Consider the following 25,340-nt stretch of genomic DNA (forward strand, 5'->3'; position numbering starts at 1 on the left):
CATCTGACCATCGCACAGTGTGGGCACCATCAGACAACGTTAAGTGATCTATACAACCAGGATGGCTACATTGTGTTATCATGTATTTATGTAGAGATCACAGTTTGCAAATCTTCAATGAACACTGCAGATTTCTAGGTTAGTGGGTGAATGGAATAGTCGAAAATAATAACAACAAAAAATCTAGCTGCAAAACAAGCTAGGCGTGGGAGAATGATTAATTAGAGATAATTACCATCAGTACACTTAGCAACACAGATCTAAATATGATTCATGATCTACTTCTTGGCTGCACTTAAGAGTGTGTGTGTGTGTGTGTGTGTGTGTGTGTGTGTGTGTGTGTGTGTGTGTGTTCTATGCTAAATAACTTTTTTCATTTTTTTTTTATTTTGAAGTATGTGTCCTGTAAGTAAAAGCAGTATCACGGCGGGGATCAGGAGTAGCATTGCGGCAGCAGGAAACTTTTATACTAGCTATTAGTGTACTGACATTGGGGTTTACTTTTTCTTCTCTCGGTTGTGAAACTACAAGTCCCAGCATGGGGAGTCCCAGCTGGGGAGCCACAGGTTTCCTACGACTGACCTAGTTTATTCATACTACTATCAAGAGTTCTGTGTTTGAAATGCAAATTATGTCTATCATGATATTCAAATCTTGGAATGATTTGGTCCACTCCAGCTAAAATCACGTGGCTACAAATATGTTGCGATGGCTAAAGCTTAGTGAGAGTTGAAGACAGCCTTTTGTTGATGGGTTTTTAAAGACCATGAGAATTCTGTACGTAATGTAGCAGATCTGTAGAAATGTCGATTTTAGTTTTCAGTTGCGAACGTACCCCATAATGACTGTATGTAACTGTGTGTTACATACAGTCATTATGGGGTACGTTAGCAACTGAAAACTAAATCGACATTTAGTAATCTGCTTATACTCGAGTGAGGGTCCCACTTGAGTCAATACGTTTTCCCAGTTTTTTGTTGTAAAATTAGGTGCCTCGGCTTCTAATCGGGTCGACTTATACTCGAGTATATACGGTGTGTGTGTGTGTGTGTGTGTGTGTGTATGTATATGTGTATATGTATATGTGTGTGTGTGTGTATATATATATATATATATATATATATATATATATATATATATTTGTGCTTGCTCGGCACTCCTGCTTGGTTTTGCAGCTTGAATGGTGCACAGTTTTCCAAAAGGAATATGTATAAAATGCAGATATCACCGGTCATGTAGATCAACGTGAAAGGAATAAGCCCAATACAGTGGGTGCTTTAGCCAATGTTTCTTGATTATAGATATAGATAGAGAGAGAGAGAGAGATATTATATTTATTTCTGCTAGGAGGTGTATCTTTTGCACAAAGTAGTACTGTATATGGCTGCGAATTCATCTGCAATCACTGGCATGTTTGTAGCCCAGGACTTACTTGGCGACTGCGAATACAACAGGCTGTTGGGTGCCGGAGCTGATCTTACCCACCATCCTGAAAACGCCTGGGCAAATCTGCATTTTCACTAACATTCCAATTAAATGGACGGTTACCACCCCCCAAACGCCGGCTATCAATCAACTTGCGCATGGCCAGTGTTTAAAAAAATAAACGGTACAAAACAAATGGATTTTGCTATCTCCATTACTCAGTATTATGTATATTCTGCTGTAATTCCTGAGGTGGATCAACTCATTATTGATATTACATGGGAAGCTATTATTAGCAGCACTTAACATAAACAACTTGTTTAAATATTAATGTCCCATACAATCATTATTACTGTGTACAGTCTGATAGCTGCTGAAGTAACTTTTGTTTGTTGCACATGCTGCTGCACATACAGTATACAGTAGTTGGAATGCAGAATGACCAGAGTTGATGCCAAGTGAATACTATCTTTTACGTGTCTTCAGAGGCAGAACTCTGGGAGGCAATGGAGTACTCTGCCACCGGGCTCTTGCTCCCAAGGGGAACCACTCCTCCTCTGTGACTTGAGAAGGTTTGCTTGCCCAGGTGCCTTCCTAGGTATATATAGTATACAGGACTAAATAAATCACACCAGCCCGTGGATCTTGGTGATATACGGTAGATATATAGATATATATTTCATAAGAGACATTTTATATAAGATTGTGTGTGTGTTGGGGGGGGGGGGGGGGGCAACTGGGACAAACTTACACCACTGCGTGTCTTTACATATTGCTGCAGCTGAAGTGCTTCTAGAAGCGCGATCAGGAACCATTTCCAGTTTCCTGTAACTGCAAAATATAACACCACTAAAACTGTGTGCACATTAGACTTTTTAAGCAATGCGGACAATAATGATTGGTTCTGAAGGCATGTCATGTAAACTGGCCAGTGTGCACGATGCACATGTGCATTCTCCCTGATCGTTTGTCACTTTCACTGATCTTTTGAAATTGCAAGATGAATTGTATGTATTGTTAACAACAGATATACTCCTGGATGTGTCCACTCACGATATCTTTTGCAAGAGCTCACAGTGTGCACTATATCGTTTTGTCCAGGAGTTCAACGAAAATTATTGACGCCATTGCATCGTTTGCATGTCATCTAATGTGTGGCCAGCTTTACATCTTAACATGAAACCGATTTTACTGGTGCCTTTTCTCACTCTAGTTTACAGGTTCTCAAACTTGGTCCTCAGGAAACCACACAGTTCATGTTTTCCAGATCACCTGTGGATTTTTGAAATGTAGCCATTGGTGACCTAGAAAACATGACCTGTATGGAGTCCTGTGGACCAAGTTTGGGAACCACTGTTCTAGTATAATTTATAGTAATTTATACTTTAGGGCTTGCAGTTTTAATTTCATTGCATTTTATGCAGCATTTTGAACTCTTTATTTAACTTAATTATAGGCCAGTACTTGAAGGTTAAATAGTTTTTCGGTACTCTTTACCTAGAAGGGCGCCCATCGCGGGCATCGCAGGCACTAAAAAAATCGCATGCGATGCGACCGACGCGATGCCCGCGATTTCCCATAGGGAACAATGTTAAATGTCCCAATTGACCCGATTTTCCTGTTCAATGTCTCAATTGACCCGATTTTTCCATAGGAAACAATGTTAAATGGCCCACAGAGGCCAAATAGGCACCCTGAAGTGTGAAATGGCCCCCACAATTGTTAACGCCACCCCACGATCAACGTGAACCCGAAGCGTGGCGAGCGGTGGCGGTATGCGTCCTACGACCTTTTCATACCCCCACTATCCACGTCGGCGTGGAGTTGAGAATAGAAAGTGTGGCGAGCGCAGCGAGGGGACGCGGACACCTTCACAGGTATACGCGTCCCCTCGCGGGCTTCACAGCTGTCCGCGTCCCCTCGCGGGGCTCGCTGTGCTCGCCACGCTTCGGGCTCGCTGCGCTCGCCACACTTTCTATTCTCAACTCCACGCCGGCGTGGATAGTGGGGGTATGAAAAGGTCGTAGGACACGTACCGCCGCCCCTCGCAGGCTCGCTGTGCTCGCCACACTTCGGGTTCACGTTGATCGTGGGGTGGCGTTAACAATTGTGGGGGCCATTTCACACTTCAGGGTGCCTATTTGGCCTCTGTGGCCAATTTAACATTGTTTCCTATGGAAAATCTGGTCAATTGAGACATTGAACAGGAAAATCGGGTCAATTGGGACATTTAACATTGTTCCCTATGGGAAATCGCGGGCATCGCGTCGGTCGCATCGCATGCGATGCGACCGACGCGATTTTTTTTTTTTAACGATGCCCACGATCAAAATCGTGGGCGCCCTTCTAGGTAAAGAGTACCAGTTTTTCTTACATTAGAGCATTTTCCATATGAAAGGTCCACTTCACGTAATGTACATCTTTGCTGCTTCCACTCTAGATGATTGTTTGGCCTTCATGTTTTCCCTGGAAACGTGATTTATATCCTGCTGTTCCATCTGCCACACGTGTCCTGAGAAGGGAGAACTGGCTCGGCCTGGTTACCTAGAAACAGCATCTTAAGAGTCTTAGTCATTGGCCAGGGCTTTGCATGAGCTGCTTGGTTCTCAACATCACTGTAATCTAGAATATAGCTTGTTCATGCTCCTAACAATATACAGTAGGAGGCAATGAGCACGGGGCATGTCTTTGTTTTCTGTCTTGCTCTGCTACAGCAGATTTAATCTGGAATGAGCTCATGTCATGTGCTGTAGAATGTCTGTGCATACAGTGTGTCTGTTTGCTTCATGTGACCCGTTCTTTTCTCATGCAAGATCGTTGCACAGCAATAAAAAAATGTGGTGTTTTTTTTTTTTTTGCCATATTCACTCCTGGAATTTGGGGTTTTCTTAAATGTATCATAACAAATCGACCGCACAAAAGTTGTTCTTTACTACTATTTTTTAGCCACTTGCAGAGCTGCCCAGGCTGAGAAAAAAAAAATATTGCTTTTTTTTGTAACTCTTCAGCTATGCTTACCATGTTCCATAGGCCCTCGTAGAGGGAATTTGTACAACCGTGTAGGCCCTGGGCAAAGCAGTGCACTGGGTCCCTACTGACCTCATGCTTCCATACTACAAATGGCTGTCAGCACTTCAGCCATTCACTACCAGGCAGTTATGGTCATGCCCTGTATGAACATATATTGATTGATTTTTATATGAATGCTTCATTCTTAAAGTTGTTCTTTAGGTTTGGAGATGAGTGCTTGACATATGCCAAGTAAGCGATCTTTTCGTAATAATGGGCAGAGAGGAAGGTAATTATATGTTAGTTGGGTGCCCACTAAGCTATTTGCTTAGTTTTATGCGTCCCCTCGCGGGTCTCGCCACGCTTCGCACTATATGAAATCAACTCCATGCTGACATGGATAGTGGGGGTATGAGCGTACTAACTATAGTGGGCGCCCAACTAACATATAAGTACCGAGAGGAAAGATAATTGTTAGGCCTTGGTGGTAAGGACTAGAACTTTCCATGTTCTAGACTTTACATTAGACAAAAGAGGGATATAATGAGGATGTGTGTTGGAACTGATCTAGTATGACCAAAAAGATTCATGCTGCACAATTTTGCATTTAATTTCTAAGAAGGGATACTGTATAGTAAAAAAGGAAGGAAAGTGTGTAAAGTGGAGAATGGGCTGTAGAATGACAGGAAAGGATGCTCATTGGCAATATGACGAAAGTACCTACAGTACAGTATTCAGAAAAATCATCAAATTGTAACTGAGCTTTTGCACCAAAGTGTGTACTGTTTGAAAGAATGTACACAAACCATATTCTACTATATACTTATTCTATTATAAACTGAAAGGTTCACACTGCTTCTATAAAGTATAATGGGAATATTAGACGTTGGAACATTTGATAAAGACAATGTTGTACAATACACTAAATTGCAGCCTAAATATATTAAGTTATTACAACACAATTATTCACATTCTTTAGTTTGCTTTAGTTTGCTTATAGGATGGTGGGCAGCCCAGTTACTTCCATGACTCGGGGGGAGATTCTTTAAACTAAAAATGCAGTAAAAACCCTGTTATCTGGGTTTTTACTACATTTTGGGATGCTCTAAGCATCCCCTGCAGGGTCAACGCAACGGGGGGCATCGCCAGAAAAATCTGGCGGTGCCCCATAGAAGCCTTTGGGCTTCTAACGCGATCCCCCGCCACCCACACCGACTCCCCCCCCCCCCCTCCACCCCTCACCTGTGTCCGGGTAGCACAGAGCTGTGCTGCCCGGACCTGTGACCTCCTCCTCCCTGCACTGTACATCCTCTTCCCGGTGCAGGGAGGTGGAGGAGAGCCAGCCCTCCTGCAGCGGCATCCAGGCTGGGTAAGAGAGGGAGGGGGGAGCCGCCGGGACCCACCGCTCATTGCTGGGTCAACGCAAAAGACAGCTCTTAACGCAAGAGCTGTCTTTTGTCATAATTATTGCATATGTTAGATCATTTGCGATAATTATGTTTGCGGTAGCCGGCGATGGGCGGCGGTGAGAGGGCGCGGGTGTTAGAGCATTACCCCATGGTCTGTAAAGTAATAGTAGCAGTGGAAGGTGGGGAGCTGGCAGCTGGTGTGCCTACAGGTTTTTGTTTGTTCTACAACTGGTTCAGACAATGGGCCTGATTTTGGTTCACTCGCAAAAGCAAATTCTCTTTAATGGACAAAATCATGTGCACTGCAGGGGGGCAGATGTAACATGTGCAGAGAGAGTTAGATTTGGGTGGGGTTTGTACTTGATATCTATATTGCAGGGTAAAAATAAAGCAGCCAGTATTTACCCTGCATAGAAACAAAATAACTCACCAAAATCCAACTCTGTCTGCACATGTTAATCTGCCGCACCTGCAGTACTCATGGTTTTGTCCATTAGAGAGAATTTGCTTTTGCGTGTGAACCAGAATCGGGCCCAATGTTACTGAATATGCGTGTGTGAGAAATCGCATTTCTGCACTGATATTCACACACATTACATTACAGTAAGAGAGCAATGCGGTCAGCCACTATATAGAACACTGTATTCTGTATTCTAATGTTCTTTTATAGGGGTTATAACACTGCTTATATGGGCTGCAAAATCTACTGTTTTTAAGCATGGAATTAATACCTGAAAACAAATAAGTTTAAGAAAGTATTAGTACACCTTTTGTGAACTATCCTTTGCATTTATAATAAAAGGTAGTAGGCCCGTATTTCAGATTGCACTATTCTTATAAGATGCACTCTCTAGATGGGTAGATGGTATAAGGAGCGGACAGGAGCCCGGTAGGGAGGCAAGAACATTGAAGCACCTTGCAGGCTCAGTTGCTCGCTGCACTCGCCACCTATTCTCTTCTCCCTCTATGGGGGTCTTGGACCTGTAAGTCGGGATCCTGACCGTCGGAATCCCAACTATCAGGGGGTTTTACATTTCTACCATGGACCTCTTTTTGTACTAGTATATTTGAAGCTGGGGACATTGGGCACATGCTGTGCTATCTAGGTAGTGTCAGTGGGTATGTGTGTCTATACCATACGCTCCTTCTAAGTATTGTTGTATGTTTGTGGTGTTAAAAGGTTGTCATTAATATTTAGAGATGATACAAAAATCTGATAATGAAAAAATCTTTCCTTTTGCTAATAGTTGGATAAGGTCTCACGCGTAGATAATGGATGCAAAAAACCCCTGAAAATTTGATCATGATGCAATGCATGTTATTAAGGTGAACAATCACAAATTAATAAAAAAAAACATTATTGGAAATGCCTATACCAATCTCATATATGTCATACAAAACTTTGCACATAAAGAAAGATTTGAAAACAATCCATACAATCTCAGATTTGCAATGTAGTCATAGGTGCATATGGATAAACATCCTAAAGCACAAAATAAGAACTAAGGACATGAATCCATACACAAAGCACATTTTTTGTTTATTTTTCATCACGGCACCCATTATGTACTTTGCGTAGTGGTGCATTGAGAATACCAATACACCACTATGCTGGCTACGTAAACGGCTACGTAACTTGTTATGGTGAGCTGTGATAATACACAATGCTTCATATCCCCACTATCCATGTCATACCCCCAGTATCCACGTGGGCGTGGGGTTAATATTATAAATTGTGGCGAGCGGATGTGCGTCCCCTCGTGGGGCTCGGTGGCTTGCTGCGCTCGCCAAACTTTATAAAATTAACTCCGCGTGGATACTGGGGGAATGATGTGAATAGTGGGGATATGATGTTATTAGTGGGGGAAATGTGTGTTGTGCTTTATACTTACCCTCCTCCGGTCCGGCCACCGCGTCCATCACGATCCCCACTGACTCCCCACGATCCACCCATGTCCCCGGTGCCAGCATTCAGTCCCCCTCCTCCAGCACTCGCAGCCGACAATGTACACAATTAGCGTAGTGCCGCTGGGGGAGCAGGGAAACCATGTGATGTTCCCCCAGTGGCACTAGGCTTCATTACGTACATTGTACATGCGCCGAGGAGTGACTGCCAGAGGAGGGGGACAGAATGCTGCCACCGGGGACATCGGTGGATCGCGGGGATCGTGATGGATGCGCTGGCGCCAGCTATGCTGACAATGTACCTTAGGTACTTTGAAAACGTAGTGTAGCCGGGCGCCGTGATAATACACAAGTACCTATTTTTCATATGTCTGATCTACGCCTGAGACTTTAAAGGGGCATACACACGTTAGATGCGTGCAAAGCATTTTTGCTCAGCTATTTAGGGTAGGTGATTTCCCGGTGTCTAGATCGCCCATAGCGAGCCCAATCACATGTAGTGATTTATGCCAAGCAATTTTGATAAGCTATTAAGCAAAAAAAAAAAACTCAGGGTCTCTCCATTGGTTGCCTATATTCTGTCGTATTCAACCTAAAATACTTCTACTCGCATACAAATTAACCTGACTACTAACCTACTTTTCTTCGCTTATCTCAAAATATACCCCCACCGACCTCTCCGTTCGACTCATTACTCGCTCTCATGCACGATTGCAGGACCTTTGTCAGGCAGCACCCACCCTATATAATGCCCTTCCATGTACATTTAAGACTCCCCTAGCCTCCAAACTTTCAAGCTTTCCTTGAAAACTCACCTCTTCAGGCTAGTTTATCATATTCCAGAACCCCCACACAACCTCCAGTAGCATTTATATCTAATTACATCCCAACAGGACTGTCTTGTAATCTGGTGGGACTGCCATGCTATGGAATTCTATCCTTGTGTCCCAATATATTGTAAGCTTGAGAGCAGGGCCCTCCCTGAATGTTCGCCATAATCCAGGAGAACCCTGTCTGAATGTTCTCTTCCTCCCCTGCTGCCATGTCTGAATGTTCGCCCTAATCCAGGAGAACTGCTGTGCCAATATTTTTAGCATTGTACATGACCGATTTTGTTGAATGTGTTGACCTCTTAGAAAATGAAAGCGTAATGGCTGGCTATTGTATAAAATAACCCCGCTGCTGCTATATCTGGTACACTGTGTTCTAAATATAGGGCAGCCTGCCCTGCAGAAAGCCTATTGATTATAGACATAGCTGCATTTTGCTGCTTCTGCACATAATAGTAGAGCGTGACTCTATTTTTATGGTCCCCATTTACAATAACTAATATCATGCTGATGGATATAAATATATATATACTAACGACCCGCGCCTGCTTCACAAGGGTACATTTTTCTAGTAACCTATTCTTCTGCCTCAGCCACCCCACACTATGCCACCTGCTACCCAATACACACCCCCTGCGCCAATCAACCCACTCCATGCCCTTGCTCCCCAACATTCACCCCAGTGCCTCCTTGTGCCACCAGAACACACTGTGCTTCTGACATTCCCCCCTGTCACACACTCCTCTGCCCTCTGTATCAGCACGCACACTGGCTTTCACCCACTGCACTCCTAATCCCCCATGCACGCACATTTCCACACCTCTGACACAGCATCTCATTCTCTCACCCATCTCCTCCTCACGTCTACGTTGCTCCCGCACACATGCAATCAATGTGTTTGCTTGCTGCCGATGGCCGAGGACACATGCAGAGCAGCATCAAACCCAGGTCCAATCCCTCCCACAGTCTCCAGGCACCTGGGGACCAAGTCTGTTCCCACACGCAGCTGTAAGACTCCCATTGGTCTCAAACTGGATCCCTCAGCACAGCTGCCAGCATGTGACGGACCCCCAGCCTCTGGGCTTGAGATCCACAGTACTGAGCGGGGCTGAGGAAGGAGAAGACAATTGTCCCTGGACCCTGCATGATGCAACACTGTGGCACGACGCTAAGGCGAGTGCATATGGAATAGGCGGGTTACAGGGACTAGTTTAGGGTATGTGCCAGGAATGTGAATACGCTTAGAACGGCAAATGTACTGCTAGCACTGGGCTATGACTTACACAGCGAGCAGGCATGGCTACAAAGGCAAGCGCTGTTCTCCTCCCCGCTTTATGATAAATGAATTGTGCTTGGCTCCCATACAGGATAAGGGCGATGGTGACCGTGTCCATAATAAATGTAGTGATGTAGTTCTGACACTGCATAAAGAACTTAGTATACTCATGCTGGCCGCTACGTAGTAGTGCAGTGTATCCTTATCCTTTATATGTATGTATGTATGTATGTATGAAGCCTTACATAGTATATAGCAAAGCTCCTGAAGCACCTATGTCAGTCACAATGCTGCTTGAATTCTTCTGCAGTTTGCACTATTAGGTAGTGCAGTTCTTCCTGAAGGTTTATGTATATTCACCATCACCCTATCCTGTATGTGGGCCGAGCACAATGAGTTTATCATAACCAACCATTTACATAGTACATAACATGTACTATGTAAATGGAGTTACTGGAAACACCACAGCTGGACTGCACATCCATTTACACAGCAAGTGGCAGCAAACACAGGGCAGCGAGTGCTCTCCTCACCACCCGCTGCACAGGGGCAACAGCCAGGCGGCTGCAACATTGACAGCAATTATGGGCCGTGCCCCATTCACACATCAGCATATTCCCACACAGATCCTCAGTGTCACACACCCATTAGGAGGCAGCATCCCCCGACCACATGTACCTGCATCTGGAAAACTGTATCCCCAGTTAAGTTCTTGAGCCGCTTGAGTGAACGTAGGAAGCTGCCCGTCCTGTATCCAGCACCAGCCATTGGGGAGCGGTGGCAGCACATGTTTGCGAATGACTGTATTTACGACCAACTGGAAAGTTGGGGGGCACACAAACAGGTGGCCTCTATGGCTGCTGTGTCCCACTACCTGTATGTGTAGCAGCAACAGCATTCACGCAGAGGCAAACAGGATAGCAGCAGCTCAAAGGGGGTCTCGCAGCCTAGCCATCAGCTGCTTTTGTGCCCCAAGCCCTTCCATATTGCCCCAGTTGGAGCACGCAGCCATCTGAGAAAAATACACACTGCTAGCACTCCCTCCTAATCCTCTCTGCGGAAGGAGCTGTTGCTGGATATAGAGCGGGCGGTGCAAGACACCTTACCGTGGATACTGTTAACCAAACACTGGTACGTGTGGCCAGGGGCCTGCCTCCTCCTGGGTGTGTGACAGTGAGGATCTGTGTGGGGGTATGTTTATGTGTGCATGTAGCATCTGTCCCTCTCATTGTCGCCTGGCTGTTGCCCCTGTGCAGTTGGTGGTGGGGAGAACACTCGTTGCTCTGGGCATCTCTTTGGCCCTGTGATTGCTGCCACTTGCTATTATGGCTGCCGGAGTGGGGGGCGAGTACTAATTACCTGGGCCCAGGAATGATGGACGTTGGAGTGTGCTGTACTGCAGAAGCAGCAGCTGCTGCTGAGTCTAGGCAAAAAATTTAGTTTAAAAAATGTTTTGGAGCAGGGGGAGGGGAGCCTGCCCTGCTCCAAAACATTTTTTAAATACATTTTTTGGTAACGGGCAATGACCTCTCCTCTTGTGATTAGGCCACACCTCTAAAATGTTACTAGGGCCCGACCAGCCTCACAGCAGCACTGCTAGATGTGTAAATGGATATGCAGCACAACTATGATGTTTCTTGTACCTCCATTTGCATAGTGCAATCTATAGATTGTAGGCTTGCGAGCAGGGCCCTCCTACATTTTGACTGTCTGTGAATACCCTGTCTGTTGTATCACTGTCTCCTTTTGTAAAGCGCAACAGAATATGCCGCGCTATGTAAGAAACGGAAAATAAATAAAATAAATGGTTGATTATATAAACTCATTTTGCTCGGCTCCCATATGGGATAGGGCGATGGTGAATGGACGTAAACCTTTCCGGGAACATTGCGGTACCTAATAGTGGAAACCACACAAAACATTTGTCCAGAGTTTTTCAAGATTTTGGCATTCAAACAGACGTGCTTCAGGGTCTTTGCTTTATACTATGCAAGGATGTGAGAACTTGAAATCCATGTAAATATTTTGTTTGTGTACTGATTTACGAAGGTGTCTGTGACTAGAAATATTTTATTCTTCTCTTACAGCTCCCCGTGATTCCCTAATAGCTGTACAGCGAGCAGAGCTCTACTCAGCCATGAAGAACTTCAAACAAGCCCTTATTGATGCTGATGCTGTCTGCAGGAAACAGCCGCTCTGGCCTAAGGTAAATGGAGGTGCAGGGCCAAAAGAAAGTTACGGCTTTATATTAATCAAGCTAGGATGGCAACTCTGATTTAGGGGGTAAGTGCACGTTTGTGGCCTAATGCACAGGTCCATAGAATCCAAACCGAGACATGTTGCTATATGCAAACACCGGTATAAGTGGAGTCTACAAGGCGCTAATGAATGATAAATGAATGAATACGTAACTTCCCTTCTATTAATTGGTGAATTGGTTCAGGCAGTTCTGGGTATCTCTCTTGTTCCAGATAGATATGTTTGTATAAATGGACATGAAAAAGATAAAAAGGACATATATTGTAGACAGTCTTATATAGCACAAATTCAATGAAACCCCCAGGGTGACTCACTCCAGGAAAGGTGTTTTAATGCTGTCCTTAAACCATCGAGGAAAGTGAACGGTGTTGTACCACCAAAACTCACATAAGTGAGAGGAAAGACCCCGCACATACAGGTATCTTTTATGTTAGAGATATAGTACCCCAACTCACAGCATGCATAAATAGATCTTTCTTATAAAGGTATCTTTTAATGAGTCCCCAATGGGGGGGGCGTACCCCGACTCACTGTGAAATCTGAAGTATGACTCTCATCAAGGTATCTTTGTGACACACATACTGCGTCAAACGATATTTATTCAATACACTCCAACATTTGGATGTCGATAAATCTGGATAGTCCACACAGAAGTCCAGGGTGTTCCAGTTCCAAAAAGAGGTCCTCCTCTGCCTTCCAGTGCGTTTCGATCCGTAGGGATCCCTGCGGATCGAAATGGGTTGTGAAGCAGTGGAAGACCTGACATCTTACCTTTTTGGAACTGGAACACCCTGGACTTTTCCATCTGTGTGGACTATCCGAATTTATCCACATCCAGATGTTGGAGGTACGCCCCCCCCCCCCCCCTCCCCCATTGGGGACTCATTAAAAGATACCTTTATAAGAAAGATCTATTTATGCATGCTGTGAGTGGGGGTACAAGATCTCTAACATAAAAGATACCTTTATGCGCGGGGTCTTTCCTCTCACTTATGTGAGTTTTGGTGGTACAACACCGTTCACTTTCCTCGATGGTGGAAGGACATCATTAAAACACCTCTCCTGGAGTGACTCACCCTGGGGGTTTCATTGAATTTGTGTTATATAAGACTGGCTACAATATTTTTTATGTTTTTCATGACCATTTATACGAACATATATATCTGGAACAAGTGAGATACCTAGAACTGCCTGAACCACTTCACCAATAAATAGAAGGGAAGTTGCTTATTCATTCATTTATCATTTATTACCGCCTTGTAGCCTCAACTTATACCTGTGTTTGCATAATGTACATTTTGGAGGAGCGTGATCCTCCCATAAGTGTCTTGAGTCAGTCAGGGCAGCTGCCCAAGGAGGTGACAGAGTTGTACTACATTGTATCAGAAACATGTTGCTGATAGAGCACAACAGTTCTCGGCAATGTGAGTGAATGTGCTCATTGGGAAGGATTCTGGTACAGCAGATTTTCCTGCACAAATCAAGGAAAATCTGTGATTTTATTGGCTGTCTGATTCCAGGGAAATATTCTAAATTCCAGCGACTCCTGGCCATTGCTAAGAATGTAAAGTATAATGGTGAGATGCAAAGTTAGGCAGGGCTGGTTCTAGACCAATTTGAGCCAAGGACAAAAAGTTGTGTCCCCCTGGAGACCTGAACTAAGGGAAATGCTTCAGCCTCTGTACCCTGTGTTCTGCAGAATATCTGTTTTGGAATGCCTAAATTATCTGCCCTTTAGGAATATGGAAAGTAAATTATCATTAATACATGTCTGCTGAGAACAGAGTGTTCTTTGCAGTTAATGTAATGTGTACTAGTTTTACAGATAGGATTACTTTTATAAAGCGTGTTAAAAAAGACGTTTAGTTCATTGCTATTAAAGCATGTGACATTGCTGTGTGTACAGGGACATTATGTGAAAGCGCAAGCTCTGTCTGGACTAGGAAGGACGGAAGAGTCTTTGAAGGAATTTCTGTATTGTGTTGCCTTAAATCCTGAATGGAGTTCAGTAAAGACCAAAGCCCAAAAGGTAACACACTGTCTCACTGTACAATGTATACTCTGTATTCTTCTGTGTTCTCTGCAAAGCCTGCAGTATAATGATATAAATGTAAATTGTTAAAAATCATTTCCAGGGTTAGCTTGCTGGTCTAACTTGCCCGAGTTTGTTACATGCGTGTAATTTTCATGGTTATTATAACTGCAGTTGTGGCAGAATCCTCAAATTGGTTATAATGCAGCCTCTAGGCGCTGCATGTGACTGCTACAAATATTGTGTTTTTACATACACTCATTACCTGCGATTATATGCCTAAATCCCATGACTTCACACCCACTCTAGCCTCAGTCTCCACTTCCTAGTCACATACAGTCTAAATTAACGTTTGAGACAGATTATGTTGGGGGGGGGGGGGTGTATTCAATCTGAGGTTCCGACAGTCGGAACCCTGCCCCCCATTTTTCGGTCCGCTTACCAGTTTATCGCCAGGTGAAATTTAATGTTCCGCCTGTCGAGCGGTGTAAAGGGAGTGTGTCACTGAGAACAGCTGTGGATTGTCAAGATCTGGCCGTGACCTCGACAATCCACGGCCATTTTCAACAAAACGGACCTGACTGGTTTTAACACTGCATCCATTCTGTCGAGCTGCCTCAGAAACAAACTACATAATTGAATAGGCGCCCGCCGATATTTCCCTGGGGATTGAATATCCCCCTAAGAAAAAGATTGTAAAAATTAGCCCATGTGAAGTGCAAAAAACAAGCCCAGTGGAATCTACTTATGTGTGAACCCCGGTGGTGTAGCTAGGTGCCACGGCACCCGGAGCAAGGTCATGTTTCGTGCCCCCCCCCCCCCCCCAATTTGTAGTAGGAGAGGCTGTTGCGCAGTGAAAAGGCTGTGGGAGGGAAGGATAGGCTGCAAGAGAGATAGGGTCAGGGTTTAGGCTGCGGTAGGGAAGGTCAGGGCTTAGGCTGCGGGAGGGAAGGTCAGGGCTTAGGCGGCTGGAGGGAAGGTCAGGGCTTAGGCGGCGGGAGGGAAGGTCAGGGCTTAGGCGGCGGGAGGGAAGGTCAGGGCTTAGGCGGCGGGAGGGAAGGTCAGGGCTTAGGCGGCGGGAGGGAAGGTCAGGGCTTAGGCGGCGGGAGGGAAGGTCAGGGCTTAGGCGGAGGGAGGGAAGGTCAGGGCTTAGGTGGAGGGAGGGAAGGTCAGGGCTTAGGCGGCGGGAGGGAAGGTCAGGGCTTAGGCGGCGGGAGGGAAGGTCAGGGCTTAGGCGGCGGGAGGGAAGGTCAGGGCTTAGGCGGCGGGAGGGAAGGTCAGGGCTTAGGCTGCTGGCTTTAATGTAGGTTTTTTTTCTGGAGGAAAGGATTAAGGTGTAGGCTGTGAGAGGAGAGGGTTAGACTGTGGGAGGGGCGGGAGGTTAGATGAAAGCTGCAGGGGGGGGGGGGGTAGGTTAAGACTGCAGGTTGGGGGTTAGATTAAGCAGCACACTCAGCATTTCCTCCCTCTATCCCCGGCAGCAGAGCATGATTTATGCACAACCCCTCAGACCCCTCCCCACTTTGTCACAGTTGATGCTTCCCTGGACCTGCTTTTTAAATAACCTCAAGGCAGTAAAAAACCCCACCAGAGCCCATCTCCTCCACCCCCCCCCCCCCCCCTGCCACCATAGCACAGCACACGGGGAAGTACTGTATAGTAATAAAACCTGCCCCATCCTTGCCTACCTTGGTTAACTTGTGGACTCGGGAGCCTGTCTAGGAGGATGTGTGCAGGAGGATGTCCCTGCGGCGGATGTCGGGCGGCGCTGGCAGTGATGCACCGATCAATTATGCTGCTGAAGCTGCTCTATATTAGGCAGCTACAGCAACTACAGCCACGGGAGATATCAAGCTCAGCGGCCGGGTAGCATCCTATGTCTCCCGGCCGCCAGATGCACAGAGCCAGGGCATTGAAATACACACCGGCCGGGGGGCATGTGGTCGGCGCAGGACAGGACTCTGCAACAGCCCGCTCCCGGCTCCCTGTCCCCGCCACTATTTTCAATTCATCTCTTGCTGGACCGCTAGCCAATAGGCGCTCGCGGTCCAGCAGCCACCAATTGATTGGCTGCTGGACCGCAAGCGCCTATTGGCTAGCGGTCCAGCAAGAGATGTGAACTTTACATAGCACTGCAGTACGTCTCTCTCCAGGGAGCGGGGCGAGCAGGCGGTGCGACGGGCGATCAGGCGGTGCTGGCACAGCTCCGGCGCCATTCTATCTTCCTGCGCCTGGAGTGTGTGCTTCACCGGCACCGCCCTCGCTACGCCTCTGGTAAACCCACACTAAACCTAAATATTATTTTTCCTTCTACACTGTTTGAGCAAATATTGGGATAAGAGCTAGTAGAAAAGGGAAACCGTGCACTTCACCATGTTTTTCAAAACCGCTACTACAATGTCGCATATATAAACGTATTTAGTGATTTCTGATTTTTATAAGGACTTCTTTTTTTTTTTCCAAGGGCATATATATGTAGCATTGTGAAAGGCTCTACAGCAGTGGTGTCAAACTCATGGCCCTCCAGCTGTTGTGGAACTACAGGTCCCAGATGCCCTGCCATAGTTTTAGCAATTCATTATATAAAATCTGTGGCAGGGTATGCTGGGACGTGGAGTTCCACAACAGCTGGAGGGCCATGAGTTTGACACCACTGCTCTACAGGGTTCTCCCAACAACACAGGATCCTAATGATCATGGTTTCCTATGGATGTGTTATTATTCTGACTATAGACCAGAAAGAGAGAGCGAGAGAGTACACCCAAAATACAGTATGTAGAAAAGGTCGATCTATGTGTTGGTGTGCTTTAAGCAATTAAAAATGACAAAATCATAAAACCTAAACCTTGTTCTTTCTCCTCAGTTAATGTGCGAGATGCTGTTTCCAGCCTTTGAGAATGTACAGGCTAGTTTCACTGCACGAGTACCAGCTCCTTATTCTAGATTGAAACCAGTCTCCTTAAGCAGTCACAACAGCTCTCCTTCTGTGGATGATGTACCCATTCCAGGAGGCTCAAAGGTAATATTTCGGGATCTACTTCATACATTATATCTATGGAAATTTGACTATTTGGTTAGTGCAAGTACTGTATTTCTAATGGTGAAAGTTTGGCTATGTCCATTCCTCCCAACTGTCCCACTTTATGTGAAAATGTCCCATTCTTTGGGGACTTTCCCACGTAACATCCGGGGCTGGCAGTTTCTTGCGGTTTGGGGTCTAACTCTCTGCACATGTTACATCAGACCCACCTTCAGTGCACATGGTTTTGTCCTTTAGCAAACCAAATGTTCTGTGTGAGCTAGCTTGACTCACCCCCATGTTGGTGAAGCTCGCCATACAGTATAGGGGCAATGCTACTGTTCAAATTGCAAATGTCAGAATCCGTTTAAAATTAACCAGACTAAATACATCTGGACATTTAGCACATGGGTCTTTATGAGGTTTGACAATTGTTTTGCTGACACATTTGGTCGATATCAGAACAGTTTGCTGATACCTCTAGGAGTGCATTCTCCTAGAGGTATCAGCAAATTTATGCTATATTATATTATTTATGCTATACCCCTCAGTTTATTATTTAATGCTACTAGATTGTTGGGTATTACCTTTTAAGAGCAAGTTTTCTGACCCCTTAGTTTGTCTTGTTTACAGAGCTCGGTGTTCAAAATAACCAAAGCCTCACTTTCAGAGACGGATCTGTTTCAGATGAAAGATTTCCCAGAATGCACCAAAGTATGTGACCTGCCTGATGACCCCAATGCAACAAAAACTCTGGGAAGTGTCCTCTCTTGCCTTCCTGGAGTAGGTCTGAAGAGAAAACGTGCCAGCTCCTCTGAGGACCTTCACAGTATTGAGCTCCCTGCCAAAGCCATAAGAAACGGTAATATGCAAGGCTGTTATATAGTATTATTCTGTATACATATTATGGACCAGGTCACTTCATATTAAACTTTGATGAAAAGGTAATTAAATGTTAAAAGTGATCTGGAGCACAAGGTACAATAGAATAATATATTATCAGTTACCTAGAAATCTTGTGGTTTTGCCCTTGATTGTGATATGTTCTAGGATTGCCACCAATTTATCCAAAACGGCAGTAATCTCCAGACTTTAGATTTTTTTCTTGATTACATTTCATGTAGAAGTTGTGATTCTTATAGTGCGTACACATGGTTCGATTGTGACTATATTTCTATTCGATTTTGCTTCTATGAGCAAAATCAAATGGAAATCAAACGCTTTCAATTCGATCCCCATGCGCGGTATCAAAATCAAATTGTGCAGGCAAGAATATATAGTACAGATCTGTATCATATAGTCTAAATCCTGTATTATATAGGGCAGTATTCAATAAGGCTGATTCGCCAGGTTTTTATGGCGATTTTGTGCTGTAAGGCGAATTTCTGACTAAAACGGTGAATCACCCTATTCAATGACCAGATGGCGAATACATTTCAAGTTTTTTTTTCGCCATGATTCACCGAGTAGCAATCGCTATCTTTTTATGGTAAGTGGAAGGTGAACTTTTAAAATAAAGTGTTTTGTTTTTTACAATTGGTGTCAAACAATCTGGAATTTTATTCTGAGGTGGGGCATGCTATTTTTATTCATGTGCTGTAAGCACATGAATATATATTTATTAAAAAAAAAAAAAGCAGAGCAGCCAGCAGGGGGCCGGGAGCCGAGCCGCTCATTAGATATTTATATATTCACTTCACCCGATCATTACATATGCATGATCGGGTGTAGTGAATATACCCTGTCCCCTGCTGGCACCCTCGGGGGGCAGCCTGTGCTGCCTGGCTCCTGGGGGAGCCCACCTCCCCCCCCACAAACGTTCTGGGGCAGGCAGGGAGACTTCCATCTCCCTGCCTGCCACCGTCCTCAGGCTCCCTGCGGCGTCCGCCGCAGGAGCTCAAATTCGCCAGTCAGGGGCAGCGAGCCCCTGACTCGTTGAATACCGGAGCCGGCGAGGCTCCGGAACGCAGCGAGTAGTGGCAAATGTGCAGCGAATCCTAAACAGGATTCGCTGCACGTCGCCAGTATTGAATACCACCCATAGTCTAAATCTGGGGTATCCAACTCCAGTCCTCGAGAGCTACCAACAGTTAACGTTTTCCAGATCTCCTCACAGAATCACAAATTAAGTATTTAGCTCCACCTGTGGATCTTTTAAGATGTGTCTGTCAGTAATGAGTGCACCTGGTGAGGTGAGCTGGAAAACTGTTGGTAGCTCTCGTGGACTGGAGTTGGCCACCACTGGTCTAAATCTACTGTGTATACAACACTGTGCCATTATATCCCAATTCGGGATTGAATAGAAAGTACATGACACCATGTGTACACCCTTTAAGGAAGATATTTTTGAACTAGGTGATTCATCGCGCCCTACGGGCGCTCTTCACACCGTCGTAAGGGGCTGCGCCCCCTTAATTTGTGAACGTTTGTATATCAGAAATATGGTTAGAATTGTATGAAAGATGCCCTGTATTGCAACTTAGGTGTCCGCGAATCGCGGGAGGGGGGGTCGCGGAGGGTGCCGCGAATTGCAGGAGGGGGGGTTGCGGGGGGTGCCGCGAATTGCAGGAGGGGGGGTTGTGGGGGGATGGATGCTGCGAATCGCGGGAGGGGAGGGATTGCAGAGAATCGCAGGAGGGGGGTCGCGGGGTGGGTTGCCGCAAATCGCGGGAGGGGGGGTTACGGGGGCGGGGGTTGCGGCGAATCATGGTAGGGGGGGTCGCGGGGGGTGTGCCGGGAATCACGGGAGGGGGTTTCACGGGGTGGGGTGCCGAGAAAAGCGGGGGGTGTGTGTGTGCCGTGAATCGCGGGAGTGGGGGTTGCGGGGGGGGTGGGGGGGTGTGACGCGAATCGCCACAAGAAAAAATCAACACAGAAAGGTCAACACATGTAAATGTTGACATAAGTGTGGCACTTCATTGGTGTCCATGTCGACACATGAGATTGAATATGAAAACATTCAAAAAATGAAAAAAAAAACTTCAAAAACTCATGTCAACCTTTTTCATTGTCGACCATAGCCATGTCAGTGTTTTCCATGTGCAATTTAATTTTGGAGCTGCCGCGAATCGCGGGGGGGTGCCGCAAATTGCGGGAGGGGGGGTCGCGGGGGTGGGTGCCGCGAATCGCGTGAGGGGGGGTTACGGGGCGGGGGTTGCGGCGAATCATGGGAGGGGGGGTCGCGGGGTGTGCCGTGAATCACGGGAGGGGGGGTCACAGGGTGGGGTGCCGAGAATCGCGGGGGAGGTGTGTGTGTGTGTGCCGTGAATCACGGGAGTGGGGGTTGTGGGGGGGGGGTGGGGGGGGGTGTGATGCAAATCGCCACAAGAAAAAATCAACACAGAAAGGTCAACACATGTAAATGTTGACATAAGTGTGGCACTTCATTGGTGTCCATGTCGACACATGAGAATGAATATGAAAATATTTAAAAAATGAAAAAAAAAACTTCAAAAACTCATGTCAACCTTTTTCATTGTCGACCATAGCCATGTCAGTGTTTTCCATGTGCCATTTAATCCTGGGGCTGCCGCGAATCGCGGGGGGTGCCGCGATTTGCGGGAGGGGGGGGTTGCGGGGGGTGGGTGCTGCGAATCGCGGGAGAGCGGGGTTCATGGGGGTTCCGGTGGGGGGTTGCCGCGAATTGCGGGAGGGGGGGGGGGGTTGCGGGGGGTGCCGCGAATCGCCGGAGGGGGGTTTGCGGGGGGTGTGACGCGAATCGCCACAAGAAAAAAATCAACACAGAAAGGTCAACACATGTAAATGTTGACATAAGTGTGGCACTTCATTGGTGTCCATGTCGACACATGAGAATGAATATATAAATATTCAAAAAATGACAAAAAAACTTCAAAAACTCATGTCAACCTTTTTCATTGTCGACCATAGCCATGTCAGTGTTTTCCATGTGCAATTTAATTCTGGAGCTGCCGCGAATCACGGGGGGGGGGTGCCGCGAATTGCGGGAGGGGGGGTCGCGGGGGTGGGTGCCGCGAATCGCGGGAGGGCGGGGTTCACAGGGGTTCCGGTGGGGGGTTGCCGCGAATTGCAGGAGGTGGGGGGGTCACGGGGGGTGCCGCGAATCGCGGGAGGGGGGGTTGCGGGGGGGTGTGACGCGAATCGCCACAAGAAAAAATCAACACAGAAAGGTCAACACATGTAAATGTTGACATAAGTGTGCCACTTCATTGGTGTCCATGTCGCCACATGACAATGAATATGAAAAAATTAAAAAAATTTAAAATAAATCTTCAAAAACTCATGTCAACCTTTTTCATTGTCGACCATAGCCATGTCAGTGTTTTGCATGTGCCATTTAATCCTGGGGCTGCTGCGAATTGCAGGGGGGGGTGCCGCGAATCACGGGAGGGGGGTCGCAGGGGGGGTGCCGCCAATCGTGCAAGGGGGGGTCGCGGGGGGGTTCTTTTTGCCGCGAATCGCGGGAGGGAGGTCGCGGGGGGTGTTTTTTCCGCGAATCGGGGGGGGTCACGGGGGAGGGTTTGCCGCGATTCGCGGGAGGGGGGGGTCGCGGGGTGGTGGTTATGCCGCGAATTGCGGGAGGGGTCGTGGGGGGGTTCTTTTTGCAGCGAATCGTGGGAGGGGGGGTCGCGGGGGTGTTTTTGCTGCGAATCACGGTAGGGGGGGTCGCGGGGGAGCGGGTGTTTTTGCCGCGAATCGCGGGAGGGGGGGGCGCGGGGGGGGGGAGGTTTTGCCGCAAATCGCGGGAGGGGGGCGCTCACCTGGTGGCTGTGGAGTAGCAGTGCTGGGCAACATGGGAAGGCAGCGGGTGTCTGGCACTGTCTGTGGGCTCACTGGGCTGGTTCTCTGTCACATACCTCCCAACATGACCCTCTCCAGGAGGGACACAATGCTCTGTTTCTAGAGTTCCCCTTAATGTATGATTGCCATCACCTGTTTTAAACAGGTTAATTTCTCAGAAAGGTGTTCAGCACAGATGAAGGCAATCACACATTAAGAGGAAAGTCCAGGAACAGAGCGTTATAGACACAGACACACACTTTGAGTGACAGATGTAGCCAAATATATAGGAGATGTACACCAATCTGTACTTCTGCCTGTTGAGGAGAAATAGCTTATAATGTAGAATAAGAATTTGTACTGGACTGTACAGCAAGGCTTGAGCTATCAAAAGGTTAAATATTCAGAAACTTTTAATGCTGTTTGTGAATGTTACAAGGTGCCTATTCATAATGACATGTTACTCCTTGAGTCCTATTGGAGAAAGAGCGCTATATAAATAAAATTATTATTATATATTATTATTACTCCTAGACCAGCCATTCTGAGACATCATTTATGCTGCAGTACAGCTGGTATACTGTTGGAGTTGCTCATGCAATAGACGATGTAATCCAATAATTTTCAATAACTATTGAACTGTGATGGTACCTGTCAATGAGTTTTACCCAATAACTCCCTGCATTAGTAATTGGGCTTCCACCGTGTGATTATCCCTGTTAACATGCAACATAATGCTTATTAATTCCCAGATGCTGAATCCCAGAAGGAAGAGCATGCCTCACACTCCACAGTGAGGGAGATCCCAACAGTTCTGGTGGATGCCTCGGATTTTGAGTGTTCCCTCTGTATGAGGTAGGATTTCAAAAACTCCTGCTGCCTATGTCTTTTTTTGTGTTGAATACTTATTTTTACACCAATATCTTTCTTGTTGCAGCAGCCTAGAGCTTTCAGTGTAAAGTGCATTCATGTAACACAGATATTGCTATCTCATGCCTACTAACTCCTTAAGTATGTGTGAACTGTACCTGCAAATTACGTAGCATTCGGTAGCTTACACACAATGCTGTCTCTATAAGAAGTCACCGGTACTAATGTGATTTGCACACAGCCAAATACAGTATGTCAGCTAGCAGTATGTTTCAGCTTGGGGAAAATGTACTTTACTGCATGTCTCACACATTCATTCTGGATTTTTCCCACATCCAAGGTTTTATCGAGAACTTTGTGGGCCCTATAGTAACATACTACGATCTACATCAGATATTGTCTATAATATTTTGGAGAAAATAAGGTAACCTTTAAATAAATAATAATAATGTGCTAATAGCCTAGTAATATGCTGCTACATGCTATACTCCTGGTGAAAAAGTGATTGCACTTGCACACATAAAGAAACATTGCGAGCGCACACATTTTATACAGTAGCTACAACTTTTCACCCTCAGAGTAGTTTATATACACATAGCCCTACATTCATAATATAACCAAGGAGAAAGCGCAAAACAAAGAACCTCACTCATTATCTCCAAGTACATGGGGTTAAACCTCATTATCAGCTGGCCCAGATTTCTCTAGCTGACCCTGAACCTCACATGCTTTGCAGCTGTTAATAGCCCGGGTCGAGCACATTAGAAATAAATCATGTTCAACAAACAGGCAGGAGTCAGACAAGATGTTAGTATTCCGTGCCAGCTGATGATCTCTCCTGGAACATTGCTCAGGAAATTAGGTTAAAACAGAGATCATATTATTGAGAATGTTTTTTCAGAACATTCCCAAATAGACAATGGTTGCTTTCTACTATAGGCAGCCATCTGATTGTCCGAGATCCTCTAAAGAAAAAAAAGGCGGAGATATTCCGAAGGAAAAAGGTGCCTGCATCCATAGTATCATAAGTAGGTGTTACACCAGAATGAGCCAGGTTATATTTATGTAATGCTAACCATTAACCGATGCCTCTATTCTTAAACTCCATCACTGAAACAACAGCGCCACCCTCTGATAGGTAACGCCTCACCATGGATGTGAGCCCTCATGCTATTTTGTGTTCTGTCTCCAACTAGTTTTATGGTTGCCTAATTTGGGTTTTATAAAAAGTGAAACTGTTTAATTTTACGAACACTGATGCGGGTATTAGGTCATCAGTCAAAAGGTCGACACATTAATAAGGTTGACATGGTAAAGAGGTTGACATTAATTTTTTATCATGATTTTTTTTTTCTAAACCAACTTGTTTATACCTAACCATCCCAGTGGGCATAGATGGAGAGTTACAATAGTGTGCCGAGCGCAGCAGTACACTTATACAGTGTCCATGTCGACCTATGTCATCATAGACACCCCAAAAAACGTGAAAAACCCATTTCAAACTTTTCCCATGTTGACCTTTTTCATGTCGACATTTTGCTTGTGTCTATTTTTTGACCACGTCGACCTAATGCATGTCGACCTTTTTGAGATGTCCAGCTTTTTACTGTAGACCAATAGTGGTCGACCTTTTGACTGTCGACATATACACTGTCAACTTAACGACCCATACCCAGTAAACCAAGGGAGACATTCATGTTTTTGTATCATGTTAACAAACGTGCTCCTGTCCAGGAACAGCATTTTATCTAACAGTGGTTTCAGGGACAATGTGATTACCCAGTACATAGATTTGTATGATGTACTGATTACCTGCCTACGTGCCTACCTGCTTCCTTTTCACAATGTGAGCGTTGTGATGTTTTGTTGTGATTTCCCAATGTCACAGGAGTCAGGACGTCCGCTATGTAACTATACTAAATATGGTATTTTCCTACATCTTTCCAGGTTATTTTATGAGCCCGTCGCCACCCCATGTGGGCACACATTCTGCCTCAAATGTCTCGAGCGATGTCTGGACCACAATCCGCACTGTCCACTCTGCAAGGAAAACTTGTCACAGGTGAGCGTGTAACCCATCCACTGGTGTCTGTCCGTCAGTGATTGTACACTGCACACATCCACCTCCCTTATCTCGTGAATGGCTGCCAAATTTGAAGACACTTACATTTCCCTAGATACCCTACAGTCTTTAAATGATCCCCAGTCACTACCAGAGTACCCCAATACCTGGATAATAGCAGTTTCATGAGTGTGAGCCAGACACAGGGAAAACCAGGTAATAACCGTGGAGTGAATGGGAGCAAGTACTGAAACCTCCCAACTTCAACTCATGTTCTGTGTGCAGGGCCCAGTACTGGTTAAAGCTGGGGTTTAGATCTGAAAGGGGTATTAGAAGACACATTTTAGAGGACACATTTATTATCATAACAAGTCTTTTTTTTTTTTTATATATATATATATATATATATTACTGAGAGAATTCATGTTTTATACTAACTTTATATGGATAATGGAGGTAATGGATGTCTGTAGTGAGGGAGGTTGG

The 25,340-nt window shown here is 45.7% G+C and overlaps 1 protein-coding gene across 4 annotated transcripts in view; it reads left to right on the forward strand.

Moving 5' to 3' along the window:
* The window catches only part of LONRF2 (LON peptidase N-terminal domain and ring finger 2), a 71,963-nt gene that overhangs the window by 28,980 nt on the left and 17,643 nt on the right, over positions 1 to 25,340 (forward strand). For 3 of the 4 annotated variants that reach the window (XM_083168500.1, XM_083168502.1, XM_083168503.1), the window contains exons 3-8: positions 11,942 to 12,060; positions 14,020 to 14,142; positions 17,009 to 17,164; positions 17,798 to 18,026; positions 22,675 to 22,777; positions 24,740 to 24,854. In XM_083168500.1, coding sequence (XP_083024626.1) covers positions 11,942 to 12,060; positions 14,020 to 14,142; positions 17,009 to 17,164; positions 17,798 to 18,026; positions 22,675 to 22,777; positions 24,740 to 24,854 — 845 coding nt within the window. The remainder of the gene's footprint in view (positions 1 to 11,941; positions 12,061 to 14,019; positions 14,143 to 17,008; positions 17,165 to 17,797; positions 18,027 to 22,674; positions 22,778 to 24,739; positions 24,855 to 25,340) is intronic. The other variant, XM_083168504.1, reaches the window with a different exon arrangement.

Source organism: Crinia signifera, chromosome 2 (genome assembly GCF_055691185.1).
Source record: "Crinia signifera chromosome 2, ASM5569118v1, whole genome shotgun sequence".
Classification (NCBI taxonomy): domain Eukaryota; kingdom Metazoa; phylum Chordata; class Amphibia; order Anura; family Myobatrachidae; genus Crinia; species Crinia signifera.